This window comes from Petromyzon marinus, unplaced genomic scaffold, assembly GCF_048934315.1.
Source record: "Petromyzon marinus isolate PM22_M1 ecotype Great Lakes invasive population unplaced genomic scaffold, UKy_Petmar_22M1.pri1.0 PM_Scaffold_25, whole genome shotgun sequence".
NCBI classification, from domain to species: domain Eukaryota; kingdom Metazoa; phylum Chordata; class Hyperoartia; order Petromyzontiformes; family Petromyzontidae; genus Petromyzon; species Petromyzon marinus.
In genome coordinates, this window is record NW_027423224.1 from 212,501 (window position 1) to 227,137 (window position 14,637).

Consider the following 14,637-nt stretch of genomic DNA (forward strand, 5'->3'; position numbering starts at 1 on the left):
TTTAGTTCTCGCCTGTTTTAACTAAATAAATTACTACTTACTCACTCCATTATGAACTCACCCACTTCCCTTACTTTATGACTCACATAAATACGTCCTCTCCTTCCTCATGAGTCATATATTGACCTGATAACCTAGGCAATCACCTGATCATTCACTGTGCCAACATCACTCATGCACTGTTTCACAATCTCACCAATGACCTACTCATCCCATCACTCACTGCCTTACTCACCATCCGCTTCCCTCATTGACCCACTGGTAAAATGGAAATACGCAGTCTAACACTCACGTGTTTAAAGAAGCTCCTTCGCACGTTAGCTTTTCTAGATGATTTATTTCACGATAACGTATTTACAACGCAAAAGTACGACTCACATGAACCTTCCCTCGTACAGTACCCTGCATCTGTTTCCACCCATCAACACTGACACCACTATAACCTTTGCCATTTAAGAGAAAGGAAGTAGAAGACGGTTGAGTCTGCTGGAAGAATGTACCAGGGAAACTGCTGGAAGCTGCCAGGGCGAGGCTGAGTGGGTAGAAAAGGGAGAGCGAGGCCCGCAATTGGGGCGCTAGCTCGGAGACTGAAGGACGACTGCAGGTGGATGACATAGGGGCCGACTGTTGGATATCTACATGGTGGAAACCATTAAGAAAGACTGTTCGAGATGAATGTAGTGGAAAACACTGGGGCTGCAGATAGTCATACCCTTGTGAAGCGTGTGAGTTGCACTCTCTTCTCAAAAATGGAACCTGCAAAGAAGCTTCTGGTGGCAGTGGTGGGATACAGTCTACAAGTTCAAGAAGGAAGACCCGCCGAAGAGCTCCTGCAGAGGACGAGTCATCAACCCTAAGCGCTCCGGGTTTTTGAGACTCGGCAAATGGCGCGAGTGAGAGCCGGACCCCGTTGGCAGCCAAGTTCCCGATGGAAGTGGATGCTCCGCTAAAGACCCAAGAACCAGCATCGCCGAACAAAGAAAATTGGCGGCAGCTGTTGGACAGGTTGGACCACCTTACCTCAGTGGTGGATCGACTGATAATTTCGATGATGAAGAAAAGAGAAAAGGAAAGAACAGGTAGTGCACGGCTTAAGCCAGATCAATCTCCACCATGGACCGCAATGGCGAGGAGAAAGTGCCATAGGGCAGCAGCCATCGCTTCCCCCCGTCGAGCAGCAGGCAGGAACCAATCAAATGACTCAACCACAACTAGAAGCTGTTCAACAGACCTTAACCACCATGCAGAAAAATACGGGAGGCGATTGGATTGCATTCATCAAAAGATTTGAAGCAGCTGTCAGAGTCAGCCGATTGATTGACGACGAAGTGCTACGATTGCTTCCTACGGTGTTGGATGACAGAGCACTATTGGCCTTCTTTATGATCCCGGAAAATCAACCTGCCACAACCCAACACGGTTGTCAAGGGATGGCCGATGTTTTCTGTCCTGCGTCCAGCACAAGGCAGCAATGTTCGGCCTGGAGAAGAGGAGAGAGCGAGCCACTGATGGCTTATAGAAGTACCTTGCAAGCGGTTGCAGATGTGGCATTTTCAACGATGGACATGACAACCTGAAACGTGCTAGTGGTGGAGCGGCTACAAACTCTTCTCTATCAAAGTGGCATTACATTGCCGATTGTGCCAGAGAGGGAGCAAACTTCAATGTAGTTTGCTAAATGCCTCTGGGCACACACAGATCCCAGGGCACCATGTGAAGTAGCAGCCCATGTGACAAGGGTGATGGAGAATGGAGGAGCAGGAGGACCAACGGAGCCAACAGGGACAGCAACAACAGGGACCGCCGCAATGCCCAGCATGGAGGGTGATCTGCAGGCGACCTTGAAAGAGATGGCTGTTGCCATCCAGGGATTCAACGATTCAAGGTGTTAACTACAGCATCAGCGACCATGGCACAACCACGGAGGAATCCAGGACCATGCGGTGATATATTGCTACAACTGCGGGAGGCCGGGCCACATCGCGAGCGGTTGCCGAGGGGAAGTCATCCCGAGACAACCAAGAAACACCCAGGGGTGTCGCCTGTACACCCAGCCAGATCACACGTGCACCTCATTTCCAAAACCCTCATCACCAACATCACTAGCACACCACTCGATCACATCGACCTGGAGTGAAACAACAGGGAAAATTGGGCCAACATCTCGGGATAAGTGGAAAAAGTTAGTGAGATCGGTCGTAGCAGCAGCGACAGGAGCAGCATGGTGTAAACCGACCCTCCCTGACTCGCCGAGACAGGTGATGTCAATAAACACAGCAACGATAGAAAATGATGTACCACCCGCAGATCATGATCTTGGGCTGATAAGGACCGAATGAATCCGATTGCAAAAATAGGATGAAATTATAGTCATTGGCTGCACAGGCAGCTGAATGTGCTCAAACTGGTCAAAAGGGGGAGCCATTCATCCCATGGCGAGGTCTCCTGATGAGGTGGGACATGAAGATGCAGCGTTGTTGCCTAGTGGTGCAAAAACCCTTGCAAAACAGTTGCTACTAGAAGTGCACGCCAAACAACAAATGCACTTGGTCCACCGAAACACATTGCTCACACTGCAGGCTCGATATTTTTGGCCAGTGATGTCAAAAGATGTACGCGAGCGGGTAATCATTGTCAGGAGTGTGCAAAAAGGAAACCTGCTCCCCATCCTATACAGCCTCCACTGCAGTCGATCGCAGTGGTGAGGGTAAACGAACTAGTAACGTTGGATATCCTGGGTGCATTTCCTAAAACAGCAAGGATTAAAAAATATATATTTGCTCGAGGGGATGGAGTATTGCACACACTGGCTCGTTGCATGGCCAATACATGACCAAACGGCTGCAATAATAGCAGAAGCCTTTCTCCATGGCTATGTATTGGACAAGGGCCCCACTGAGAAACGTCTAACAGGCCAGGGTCAGAATTTTTCTACTAATCTGTTGCGAGAGGTTTGTAATATCGTGGGTACTAAGAAAATTCGAACGCCACCGTACCACCTGCAGTGTGATGGACAAGTAGATAGGCTTAACCGCACGCTCTCCGCAATGTTGTGCCATGTTGTAAATGGTGATCAGATGGACTGGGACTTGCACATCCCAGGGGTCCTAGGGGCATATTGTAGAGTGCCACATGCATCGGCCGGGCTCTTCCCCTTCGTTTGGATGTAGGGGAGAGACCCTGAGCCACCTATTGAGGACCAACTGGTGGCTTTCCCTGATAAAGTTGTGTCGTCGCCAACCTCCCTCAGACTGCCACTAAAAAAGCTATGTGAAGCTCGTGAAGCCGCGATAGCAGAGTCAGGCAGATCGCAAATAGCAAACAAACGGTTGCGGAAAAGAACGGAGACGCCTGTACCCTTTGAACAGGTTGATCGGGCCTGGTTACACTGTCCTGAGGTCCGGGTTAGAAAATCCGCCAAACTACACCATCCATTGCAAAGCCCAGTGGAATTGTTAAAATCCTCTGCCCGCAAAGTGTTCGCATCCAAATGGGACGCCAGAGATGGGTGGTTAATCCGAGTCGCCCTAAAGGCCTAAACCATATAGAGAACTGACGTCACAAGGGATCGTTCAGGCTCAAAAAGGCCGTGTCCAGGGGCGTCATGACGAATGCCAGGGAGGGGAGCATCCTCCTCACAGAAATAGTGCCCCCGCACTCTCCTCTCAGGATCGACCGGAATGAAGATGGCCACGATGAGGGAGGCCGACGGACTAATTTCGAGAGGTGCCGAGGAGTGTCACCGGGTCGAATGTGCTGCTCGACCACACCTACAGTACATATTGATGGCTTGTTGTAAATGTAGGGCTAATGATGTTGCGTATTGTTTGCCTAAGAATGTACACCTTCAATAGGGCAGCCCACGTAAGAGTTTGGTGATGATACTGAATGGTCAAGTTGGGTTGTAATGTCTTCCCCCCTTTGATTCAAGCGCCTATGTTAAGCATTAACCCAGAGGTTAAATGTTTTGTACTCCATGCCCACATCATTGAATCCCGTGTGCGATCCCATTGATTGCCACATAGAGTTCCCTATTACTGGTAGGAACGAAGTTGTAAACTGAGTGTACCAGCCTGCAATAGATGAGTGTACCAGCTTGCAATAGATTAATGCGTCCGTCCGTCCGTCCCCTTTCAATACTTTAACGAAGTGAAATCTCGTGCTATTGGGGTGTAAAAATAAAATTGCGCAAAATTCCAATGTTCCTACCAGCCCACCCTGCAGGGACCTGTTAAATTAGAGTTTTAGCCGGGACAGATATTTTTATGGGCAGAAGAGGGTGATGTAGGGTACTGTACATGGCAAAAGTTATAGTGGTGTCAGTGGAGATGGGTGGAAACAGGTGCATGGTACCGTACGAGGGAAGGTTCGAGGTACAAGACGGTAAAGTCTGCTGGAATAATCTTAAATTAAAGCTTTCATGAATGCAGGGATTCATACTCTTTGGTGGAGACGATAGCACAGAGTGGTGTTCCTTCTTTATGACTCTGATATTTCCATCCTACCTGCCTATATCAGCTGTTATTTCCGACTCTTTGTGTCTCTCTCTATGCCTCTCTCTTAGATCTCTCATGCTCACATGTCCTTTGGATTGCACTCTCATGCCTTTGGATTCCACCACTCTTCGATATTACTTTAACATGCTAATCTCTCACATTAACATAGCCACTTTGATGCCCTCTACGAGGAGGCCGCTCTCCGTTATTACATTTACATGCTAATTTCTCACATTAACATCACTAGCCCCGCCCACTTATTTATGGCCCTTGGGCTACACCCATTTCAAACTCTTTTAAACATTCTACCTCAACAGCAGATCATGCTTTGCCATCTCATGACGGACGCTTGTGTTGCACCCGAAACGTCGTGATTTATTTTATTTTATACCTACGTGACTTTACCGAAAGAACCAAAGAGTATGGAAGATACCAAGTCAGCTTCATCCCAATGGTGGTGTTTAGGCGAAAGTTTATCTATGAGTATATATAGGCTGGCTAACAGGTATGAAGTTACTCCTTTGGTGGTAATATACAACAAAAACAATAATAAATGTATAACCATTGTCATGGGTGAAGTCTTCCCATACGGGATCAGTCATGGAGATTGTTTCACCATACGCCATCATGCTTCTCAACGTGGGTTGATAACGAAAAGGCTCATGGCCAGTTTGTTTGATGTTAACTATAACCGAGAATCAAACTCAAGTGGCCTGATTCATAGTGCAATGCACAAACCATTGTGCCACCGTTCCACTCGTATGTACAAGTTAACAGGGAAATTAAAAACTATGCCATGTTTTTTGTTTACTGTCAATAAAATGAGAAAATAACATTGCCACGTTGGTCAAGTTTTAGGTATAATGCAGACAAGGGTTTTGGTAGTTGGACGATTTCAGAATGGGTTGAAGGTGACAATCCTAATCAAATGCCATTTTCAGGATGCGTGCATAGGTCTGTTGTAGACAAAAACAACAGCCTGCTGATAAAGCATGTCCTGCATTCTTACATGTGTAAAGAAGCTCCTTCGCAGGTTTCATTTTCTAGATGATTTATTCCCGACGATAACATATTTACAAGGTGAGAGTGCGACTCACACGCTGCACAAGGCTATGACTATCTGCAGTCCCGGTGGTTTCTAATAGAGTAGATTAATCTCGAACAGTCTTTCTTGATGGTTTCCACCATGTTGGTTTCCAACAGTCGGCCCCGATGTCGTCCACCTGCAGTTGTTCTTCAGTCCCAAGGCATCACCCCATTTGTGGGCCACGCTCCCCCTTATATACCCGCACGGCCACACCCTGGTAACTTCCAGCAGTTTTCCCCGGTAGATTCTCTCAGCAGACTCTATTGTCTTCTACTTCACTTCTCTTGGATGGCAAAGTTTATAGTGGGGGCAGTGGAGATGGGTTGAAACAGGTACAGGTTACTGTACGGGGGAAGGTTCGTGTGAGTCGTACCCTTGCATTGTAAATACGTCATCGTGAAATAAATCATCTATCAAATGGAACCTGCAAAGGAGCTTCTTTACACATGTGAGTGTAAGCCTGAGTACAATCTCACGTGTTGTTGCTGTCGAGTATTTTAATTTTACCAGTGGGTCAATGAGGGAAGGGGATGATGATTATTGTAGTGATAGAATGGGTGGGTCATTCTTGAGAGCATGAAAAAGTGCGTGAGTGAGGTTGACAGTGAATGATCGGGTGATTGTGTGATCAGGTAAATATATGACTCATGAGGAGAGAGAGGGAGTATTTACGTGAGTCATAGATTTAAGGAGTTGGGTGAGTTCATAATGGAGTGAGTACCAGTTAATTGAGTTGAACAAGGCGAGAACTAAAGCGACCAGGATGAGTCTCATTTGCAAGAGAGACCTGGATCACCCAAATTACCAAAGCTAAATAAAACACAGAGTTACAGTAATTAAAGCAAATATACTATTTTCTTCTTTCGATAAAGCATATATAAACAATAGAAAGACAACTGCTGTCTCATGAAAAATCGACGTAATGGAGCTAAGGGATGATAGAATGTGTGAGTAATGTGCGACATGGATGTCCTCTGGCCCCTACACGACTGAACATTTTCTTTGACTACGTAGTTTGAGACGATTTCCATGGATGTACCAGTAGAATTTATCTGGTATAGATATAATGGGAGGCTGATCGATGCCTGAGCCGGTCATGGTATAGCTCTCTATTGTTAAACCATATTATGAATGCGGATGATCTGGTGATTACTGCCCACTCTGAGGAGAAGTTGGAGACACTACAGCTAAACATGAAGCATGCTACTAAAATATGGGCCGTTACCATCAGCCCCACGAAAACAAATCACCTCCCTGGGTATTTTACATCATAAAAATGCTCCCTTCCTCAATTCCTCATGTATTTGGGGCACCTGAGGAGAGAGTGGAGTGGGCAGTGTGCTGATGATCAAGTCCGTTTTGGGAGCCGAGGTCTCATTTAAAATAATTCGAGCAGCATTATATTTTCATCAGCTGCTCAACAGTGTGGAAGCTACCTGGCATGTCACTCCATAAAAATCTTCATGTCTTCTCGGCCAGTTATACCCTCCCTTATCTCTCTCGAAAGGAACATTAAGGTTAGCTTGCCCACGATCTATTCAGGGTTTAACCAGACTGGACTTTGTAAGCTCACAGATTCCTAGAATATCTGGACAAATGCCCATCTGTGGGCTCCTCCAGCAAGCGAGGCTGCGTTGATTGTGTCATGCAGTCCGTATGCAGTCACGGCATCCCCAAGCAGCTTCAATTTGGCTGGATAGATGGTGCTAAATGGGCGTGGTACGGGGTAGAGAAGAGATGGACTGATGTGGTGCAGAAGGATGTGGAGCTGATTGGACTTATTGATGACTGGTATCAGCAGTGTCACGATCGGCTTCTGTGGAGGAGGTTCATGAAAGGCGCTGCTGGGAAGGTGGAGGCAGTTGCCCTCCAGCAACAGCATAGGGCAGAGGAGCGAGGCTCAAAACAACGAGCAGAGTGCCAAACAACTGACACAAATAAAGTTGGCACAGTGGGGAGCACGGCTGTTGCATCTGCCCATCATCTTCCTAAGTCAATCCATGGCACCTGCGTCTATTACATGACCTCCTGCCAGCCAGCCTTCGACACTTCACGTGGTCTCAAAATGCACCGAGCATGGCACAAGTGCTGTGGTGATGTCACCGCCACTTAGGGGTGAACGACGGTTGTTGCGTTGTTGTTGTGCGTGTGTGCACGGACGCATGTACGCCTGTGAGTCTCGTGTATGGAGAGATAAAGAGAGGCAGCCGGGCGGGGTGCTGGCCATTCACCCCGTGTGCCATTCAGAGCTTCACAGGCGCTTGCCCCAACATTCTGGTAAGGCTATACAGCGGATGATTGTCGCTGTTGTGTGTGTGTATGGACGTTCACCCCCCTCCCACCGCCCCCGTGTGTGCAGGGACTCATTACGCCCCCTCCCGACAAGCAGACCGGCATCCGGACTAAAGGTAAGTGACAATAACAGATTTTTTTTCCATTTAAGTAACTTTATGTTTTGCTCACAATACAGTATTTATTAGAGTGTTGCATGCAAATGTACGATATTTTGTCTTATATATGACTTTGTTGATGTTCTATGGGGTATGTTTGTCTTTCTGAGTAATGTTTTAATTAGGGTGGTGTCATTTTCACAATTTCCCCAATATTTTAAATGGCCGACTTGCACTTCAGCAATTTTCGGAACCAATGGCTAAATCTCTTCATCTTCTTGGGCTTGGTGGTGGTGGCAGAAGTGGTGGTGGAAACGGTTGCGGTGGTGGAAGCTGTGGCAGCGGCGGTGGAAGTGGCATCGGTGGTGGTGGCATCATTGTACATTTGAGACACGGTCCATATTAGCTCTTTCAGCTGGCTACGGAGATGCAGGTTCTCTTCTTGCAGCCTCTTTTCCCCATGCCACATGTCCTCGTGACGCACCAGCTTCCCGCGCAGCCTAAACTGTTCCTGCCCTCTCTGCGGATTCAGGAAGTTCAACTTCCTCAGGTGGGCGTGCAGCGACCTCCGGAGATCTTCGTTTTCACAGCGCAGCGACATTTGCCGCTGTGCTGCATTGCAGTCTCGGAGAAAATCCGCATGGAGAGACTTGCTCTCCCTGCAAGGCACTCTCGTGGGCTCCAGCTCCAACTGGCGCTCTTTAAGCTGTTGAACCAGGCTCCTGATCTCTCTCTGGAGAGTCTCTCGGTTCTCCATGAACTCCTCCAGCTGATGCTGTAGCTCCAGACGGAGCATCTTGCTCTTCTGACAGAGCTCCACATTCTGCAGGCCCATCCTCTCCGTAGACAGCGTCGTGGTCTCATGGTCAAAGTCTGAAATGGAAAGCGTAAAAAGAAGATATATGAAGATCCCCATCCCAAGCATGGCCAAGACCAGAACGCCAACGATCAGCAGCACCATGCTCAATTCGAGTTGACGGCACGCGGGACAGAAGCAAGTGTGAGACACGTCACGAAGGGGCTTGTTATTTATCGTGACGTCATTACCGGATGTGACGTACACTATGACGTACCAGCCATCTCTGCCCACTTATTGTCAATCATTGCCCACCACGTGACTCCACGGCCCTGCCCCTAACCACACAGCTCCTCCCCCATACTCTTCTTCCGCCTTCCCCACGTGACGCGAAGCGAGCCAATCACGCGAGAGGCGGCGCGCGGTCGGCCCCGCGTCCGCTTCCCGCCATTCTTGCAATGGGCGGCGGGGCCGCTCAGGGTGGGGCGCGGGGCGCGGGGGCGAGTTCACTCCACGTCGTGAGTCGGGAGGAGGGACGAGGGGGAGGGGCCAGGAGGGACGAGGGGGAGGGGCCAGGAGGGACGAGGGGGAGGGGCCAGGAGCTGGAGGGGGGGGGGAGCTGAGAGCTGCGAAAGTTTGGGGTACCACTACTTGAAAAATATACTGTACCACAGAAATGAATTTATGTTTAGTTCGATTTAGAACATCTTTCCAATGGTTGCTTAATTTGAAACCAACTTCTCGGTTGAAATTGTGTCTGTGTTTGTAGATCTGAATTGCCTCGTGAACAAATCTCTGATAAAAACCCGTGGGTTTGCAAAGAACCTTGGTATCGGAGAAAATTATATCGTGATCACCCACATGGTTGTAACAGTGATCAGCAAAGAATTCGTTTTGCTGTGTTTCAAATCTGATTTGTGCTCGCGAATTCGGTCAGAGACATGTCGCTTTGTCTCCCCGATATAGCAATCACCGCAGGTACAACTCAATTTGTAAACCCCGGGGTACTGTAAGTCAGGAATGCCATCCTTCACGGATGGGATCAGATCACAAATTTTGTGTACTGTATTGAACCGGACCTGGATCTTGTGTTTGTTTAGAATTTTGGAAATCTTTTTAGTAACGCCTGCTATATATGGTAGTGTGATGGTTTTGGCCGGAGTATCAAGTGGTTGTTTCTGTATGGAGGGAGAAACAGCTTGGCGGATGGTACGGTCAGAGTAACCATTCCTTTTGAGGGCCAGGTGTACATGTTTTAATTCACTGGTCAGGTGGTGTTGGTCCGAAATGCAATGAGCCCTATGGTATGAAGTTTTGATGAGAGAATTCTTTTGGGCTGGGTGGTGGTGGGAATCAGGTTTCAAGTAGGAATCTGTGTGGGTGGGTTTCCTGTAGACAGAATGCCCCAATGAGCCATCAGGTCTCCTCTCAAACAGAACATCTAAGAATGGTAGCTTAAATTTCGATTTAAAGTTTTCGTGACTGCAAGGATTCATCTTCTTTGGTTCTTTCGGTAAAGTCACGTAGAATGAGAATAAAATAATAAATTGATAAAATAAAATAACACAATAATATTCTCACGACGTTTCGGCCACAACACAAGCGGCCTTCATCAGGTGAAGGGGACGAGACTGTCTGGAGGACAGCGCTGGAGTGAGAAAGCCACGCTGAGATCACGACCTTTAAGCTGTGTGAGAAGAAACAAAGCGCCTGACAAAGGAATTAGCATTTAATTTAGCATTGAAATGGCTGAGTGATTAGCTTGTGACTGGTCACAGAAAAGGCTATATTAAAGTTAAAGCATACACATCCGCAAAGGCACCCCTTGACAAAGGAATTAGCATAGAATTTAGCATTGAAATAGCTAAGTTAAAGTATACACATCCGCAGAGGCACTCCTTGACAAAGGAATTAGCATAGAATTTAGCATTGAAATAGCTGAATGATTAGCTTGTAACTGGTCACAGAAATAGTTATGTTAAAGTCAGAGCATATACATTCACCGAGGCACCTAGTACAAATCAAACAGGAGAATTTAGCATTGAAATAACTAGGCGAATTTAGCATTGAAATAACTGAGTGATTAGCTTGTGACTGGTCACAGAAATGGCTGTTGAAGTTAAGGCCTACACATCTGAGCTATTCACTGTAACTGGGTATACAATACAATATATAATGAATACTATATCATGAACCAAAAAAAATACTAAATTATAAATTACCTCAATGTTATCAATAAACTCTATATTCTCCAATCAGCTAAGCTACCAACAATAAGTCGTTATATATCACAATGCTATATGGCGAAAAATGGGTGGATTCTTACCCTCAACTTTAGCAACACGGATAGCTTAACCGTGGTTAATGGTATGGTTTACAACATGGAGTATAACAATGCCTCGCAGCTGTCTCTCTCCCCCTCCTCTGTTCCGACCATCGATGAACTCGTCCGTCTGAACGGGACCCGTAGCTATCCGTGGTGCTAAAGTTGAGGGTAAGAATCCACCCATTTTTCGCCATATAGCATTGTGATATATAACGACTTATTGTTGGTAGCTTAGCTGATTGGAGAATATAGAGTTTATTGATAACATTGAGGTAATTTAAATTTTTGTGTTTTTTATTGGTTCAGTATATAGTATTCATTATATATTGTATACCCAGTTACTGTGAATAGCTCAGATGTGTAGGCCTTAACTTCAACATAGCCATTTCTGTGACCAGTCACAAGCTAATCACTCAGTTATATCAATGCTAAATTCGCCTAGTTATTTCAATGCTAAATTATCCTGTTTGATTTGTACTAGGTGCCTCGGTGAATGTATATGCTCTGACTTTAACATAGCCATTTCTGTGACCAGTTACAAGCTAATCACTCAGCTATTTCAATGCTAAATTCTACGCTAATTCCTTTGTCGAGGGGTGCCTTTGCGGATGTGTATGCTTTAACTTTAACATAGCCTTTTCTGTGACCAGTCACAAGCTAATCACTCAGCCATTTCAATGCTAAATTATGTTAATTCCTTTGTCAAGGCGCTTTGTTTCTTCTCACACAGCTTAAAGATCGCGATCTCAGCGTGGCTTTCTCACTCCAGCGCTGTCCTCCAGACAGTCTCGTCCCCTTCACCTGATGAAGGCCGCTTGTGTTGTGGCCGAAACGTCGTGAGAATATTATTGTGTTATTTTATTTTATCAATTTATTATTTTATTCTCATTCTACGTGACTTTACCGAAAGAACCAAAGAAAATGGTAGCTTACCATCTTTCTCCACTTCCATGGTCTTGTTCTTCTGACAGAGCTCCACATTCTGCAGGCCCATCCTCTCCGTTTGCAGCGTCGTGGTCTCGCGGTAAAAGTATGAGATGGAAAGCTTAAAACGAAGATAAATGAAGATCTCCATCCCAAGCATGGCCAAGAGCGGAACGCCAACGGTCAACAGCGCCATGCTCAGCTCGTGTTGACGGCACGCGGGACGGAAAGAAGTGTGAGGCACGTCACGAAGGGGCGTGTCCTATATTACCGGATGTGACGTACAGCCATCCCTGCCCACTTATTGGCAATCATTGCCCACCACGTGACTCCACGGCCCCGCCCCTTACCGCGCAGCTCCTCCCCCATACTCTTCTTCCGCCTTCCCCACGTGACGCGAAGCGAGCCAATCACGCGAGAGGCGGCGCGCGGTAGGCCCCGCGACCGCTTCCCGCCATTCTTGCAATGGGCAGCGGGGCCGCGCAGGGGGGGGGGGCGGTGGGGGCGGGGGGGGCGGGGCTGAGTTCACTCCACGTCGCGAACGGGAGGAGGATTGACGAGGGGGAGGGGCCAGGAGGGACGAGGGGGAGGGGCCAGGAAGGACGAGGGGGAGGGGCCAGGAGGGACGAGGGGGAGGGGCCAGGAGCGGGAGGGGGGGAGCCGTGGCGCCGCTCTTGGGCCGCGAGGCCTCCCCCTGGGCCCGCGGCGCCACGCGGAGACCGCGACAGCAGCAGGAGGTGGTGGTGGTGGTGTTTGTGGTTGTAGGCACGGGAGAGGTGGTGGTGGTGTTTGTGGTTGTAGGCACGGGAGAGGTGGTGGTGGTGTTTGTGGTTGTAGGCACGGGAGAGGTGGTGGTGGTGTTTGTGGTTGTAGGCACGGGAGAGGTGGTGGTGGTGTTTGTGGTTGTAGGCACGGGAGAGGTGGTGGTGGTGTTTGTGGTTGTAGGCACGGGAGAGGTGGTGGTGGTGTTTGTGGTTGTAGGCACGGGAGAGGTGGTGGTGGTGTTTGTGGTTGTAGGCACGGGAGAGGTGGTGGTGGTGTTTGTGGTTGTAGGCACGGGAGAGGTGGTGGTGGTGTTTGTGGTTGTAGGCACGGGAGAGGTGGTGTTTGCGGTTGTAGGCACGGGAGAGGTGGTGGTGGTGTTTGTGGTTGTAGGCACGGGAGAGGTGGTGGTGGTGTTTGTGGTTGTAGGCACGGAGAGGTGGTGGTGGTGTTTGTGGTTGTAGGCACGGGAGAGGTGGTCACGGACAGGCGGTGAGTGCCGGGTGATGGAGGGGGGGGATTGCAGGGTGAGTGAGTTAATGAGGAGAATTAATAGGTGAGGAGGGTGAGTGAGTTGAAGGGTGAGGTGAGTGAGTGGGTGAGTGGTGAGTTCACGACAGGGAGATTGGGGCTGAGTGAGTGAACGAAGCGCACGGTAAAGATCCCCTGAGAGCATTCGCAAGAGTTGGACATTGAGTGCCGCTGTCAGGGTCCACACGCAAATTACTCACTTGGCATGATATACAAATTAACCATTGTAAACGATAACTTTTAAAAAACCTACTCTATTAGTCAGAGCTATTGCGATGTGCGTTCAGCATATTTGTAGCACGTTATAACCAACGTCAACATCGTCATTTAGAGTAACCATTAGTCCATACGTGTCACTTGCTAATAGTCCCCGGGTCAATCACAACTTTGCCGTGCGTGCAGGCTTTGTCTCTGGCTGCTCGCTAGGGCTGCGATGCCTTTCCATGCCACAAGATGACGTTCATTGCTCCTTCCACACCGCGACAATATTTACTGCAGTGTTCTATAACGCGGTAGTTGCGTTGCTGAATAACACCGCTTTGTGTAAACTCCCTCGTTACAATGACTAATACAGGGTAAAGCACAGTCCGTGATAACAGCGTGAGATGCGTGTGTCGGCTGAACAAAGACTGAGGCGCGTGGGGAGCATCAGGAAGCATCCAGCAGCATCCCAATGCCTCGTGTGACGCTGTGCCCAGGCAGCCGTACAACCGCACATTCCTACTCGCGCGACGTGGTTCTGTTGACTCAACCACTTAGCATCCGCGTTATAAAACGTGTTCCCTAATACATCCATCGTGCCATATCCAAATGGCGTTATGAAAACACGCATTGAGGCAGAACGAACTCTATAAACTTTTTATTTTACCAGGTGAGACCCACTGAGCTATGTGGCTGTTTTCCAGAAGCGACCTTTCCACAAATGATAGATCAGCTATATGGCTAATCACGTTAGAAATGTGTAGCACCAGCCACAAATACTTAGACAGGGTCAGTGTCTACTTAGATTCACTCACTCCGCCTATTGTCATGCGGCGTGCGCAGCTGCGTCGTGACACTTGGTAGAGTGCTGTCTTTGAGGCAGAGAGCTTTACAACCGTGTGCAGTGGTTAATTTGCTTAACAGCTTTACACCGAACTCCTTGCTTGTGGTAAAACATGTTTGCGACTTTGCTGATCGAGAACTATGCAGATTTAGATTCATAGTAACATGTACTTAGTGTGAGATGAACTTCCAAACAATTTCCTTTGCTCAACATCTTGCAATTAACGTCTTTTTAAATGGTCAGCTTAAGTGATTCCGTGATGGTTATGTAACTTGACCAT

General features: G+C 48.0%; 1 protein-coding gene across 1 annotated transcript; it reads right to left on the bottom strand.

Annotated features, from left to right (window-relative positions):
- Nucleotides 1-5,530: 5,530 nt before the first annotated feature.
- Nucleotides 5,531-12,281, bottom strand: LOC142923028 (uncharacterized). The gene is made up of 2 exons (XM_076063960.1): nt 12,029-12,281; nt 5,531-8,846 (listed from the first exon to the last, which is right to left on the bottom strand). The coding sequence occupies exons 1-2, from the start codon at nt 12,213-12,215 to the stop codon at nt 8,191-8,193; spliced, it is 843 nt and encodes a 280-aa protein (XP_075920075.1). The 5' UTR covers nt 12,216-12,281; the 3' UTR covers nt 5,531-8,190.
- Between the last annotated feature and the right edge of the window lie 2,356 nt (nt 12,282-14,637).

Coding starts and splice junctions, on each gene's coding strand:
- LOC142923028 (XM_076063960.1), bottom strand. CDS start 12,215: ATGGCGCTGTTGACCGTTGGCGTTCCGCTCTTGGCCATGCTTGGGATG. Junction 8,847..12,028: donor CATGGAAGTGGAGAAAGATG/GTAAGCTACCAT, acceptor TTTCCATTTCAG/ACTTTGACCATGAGACCACG.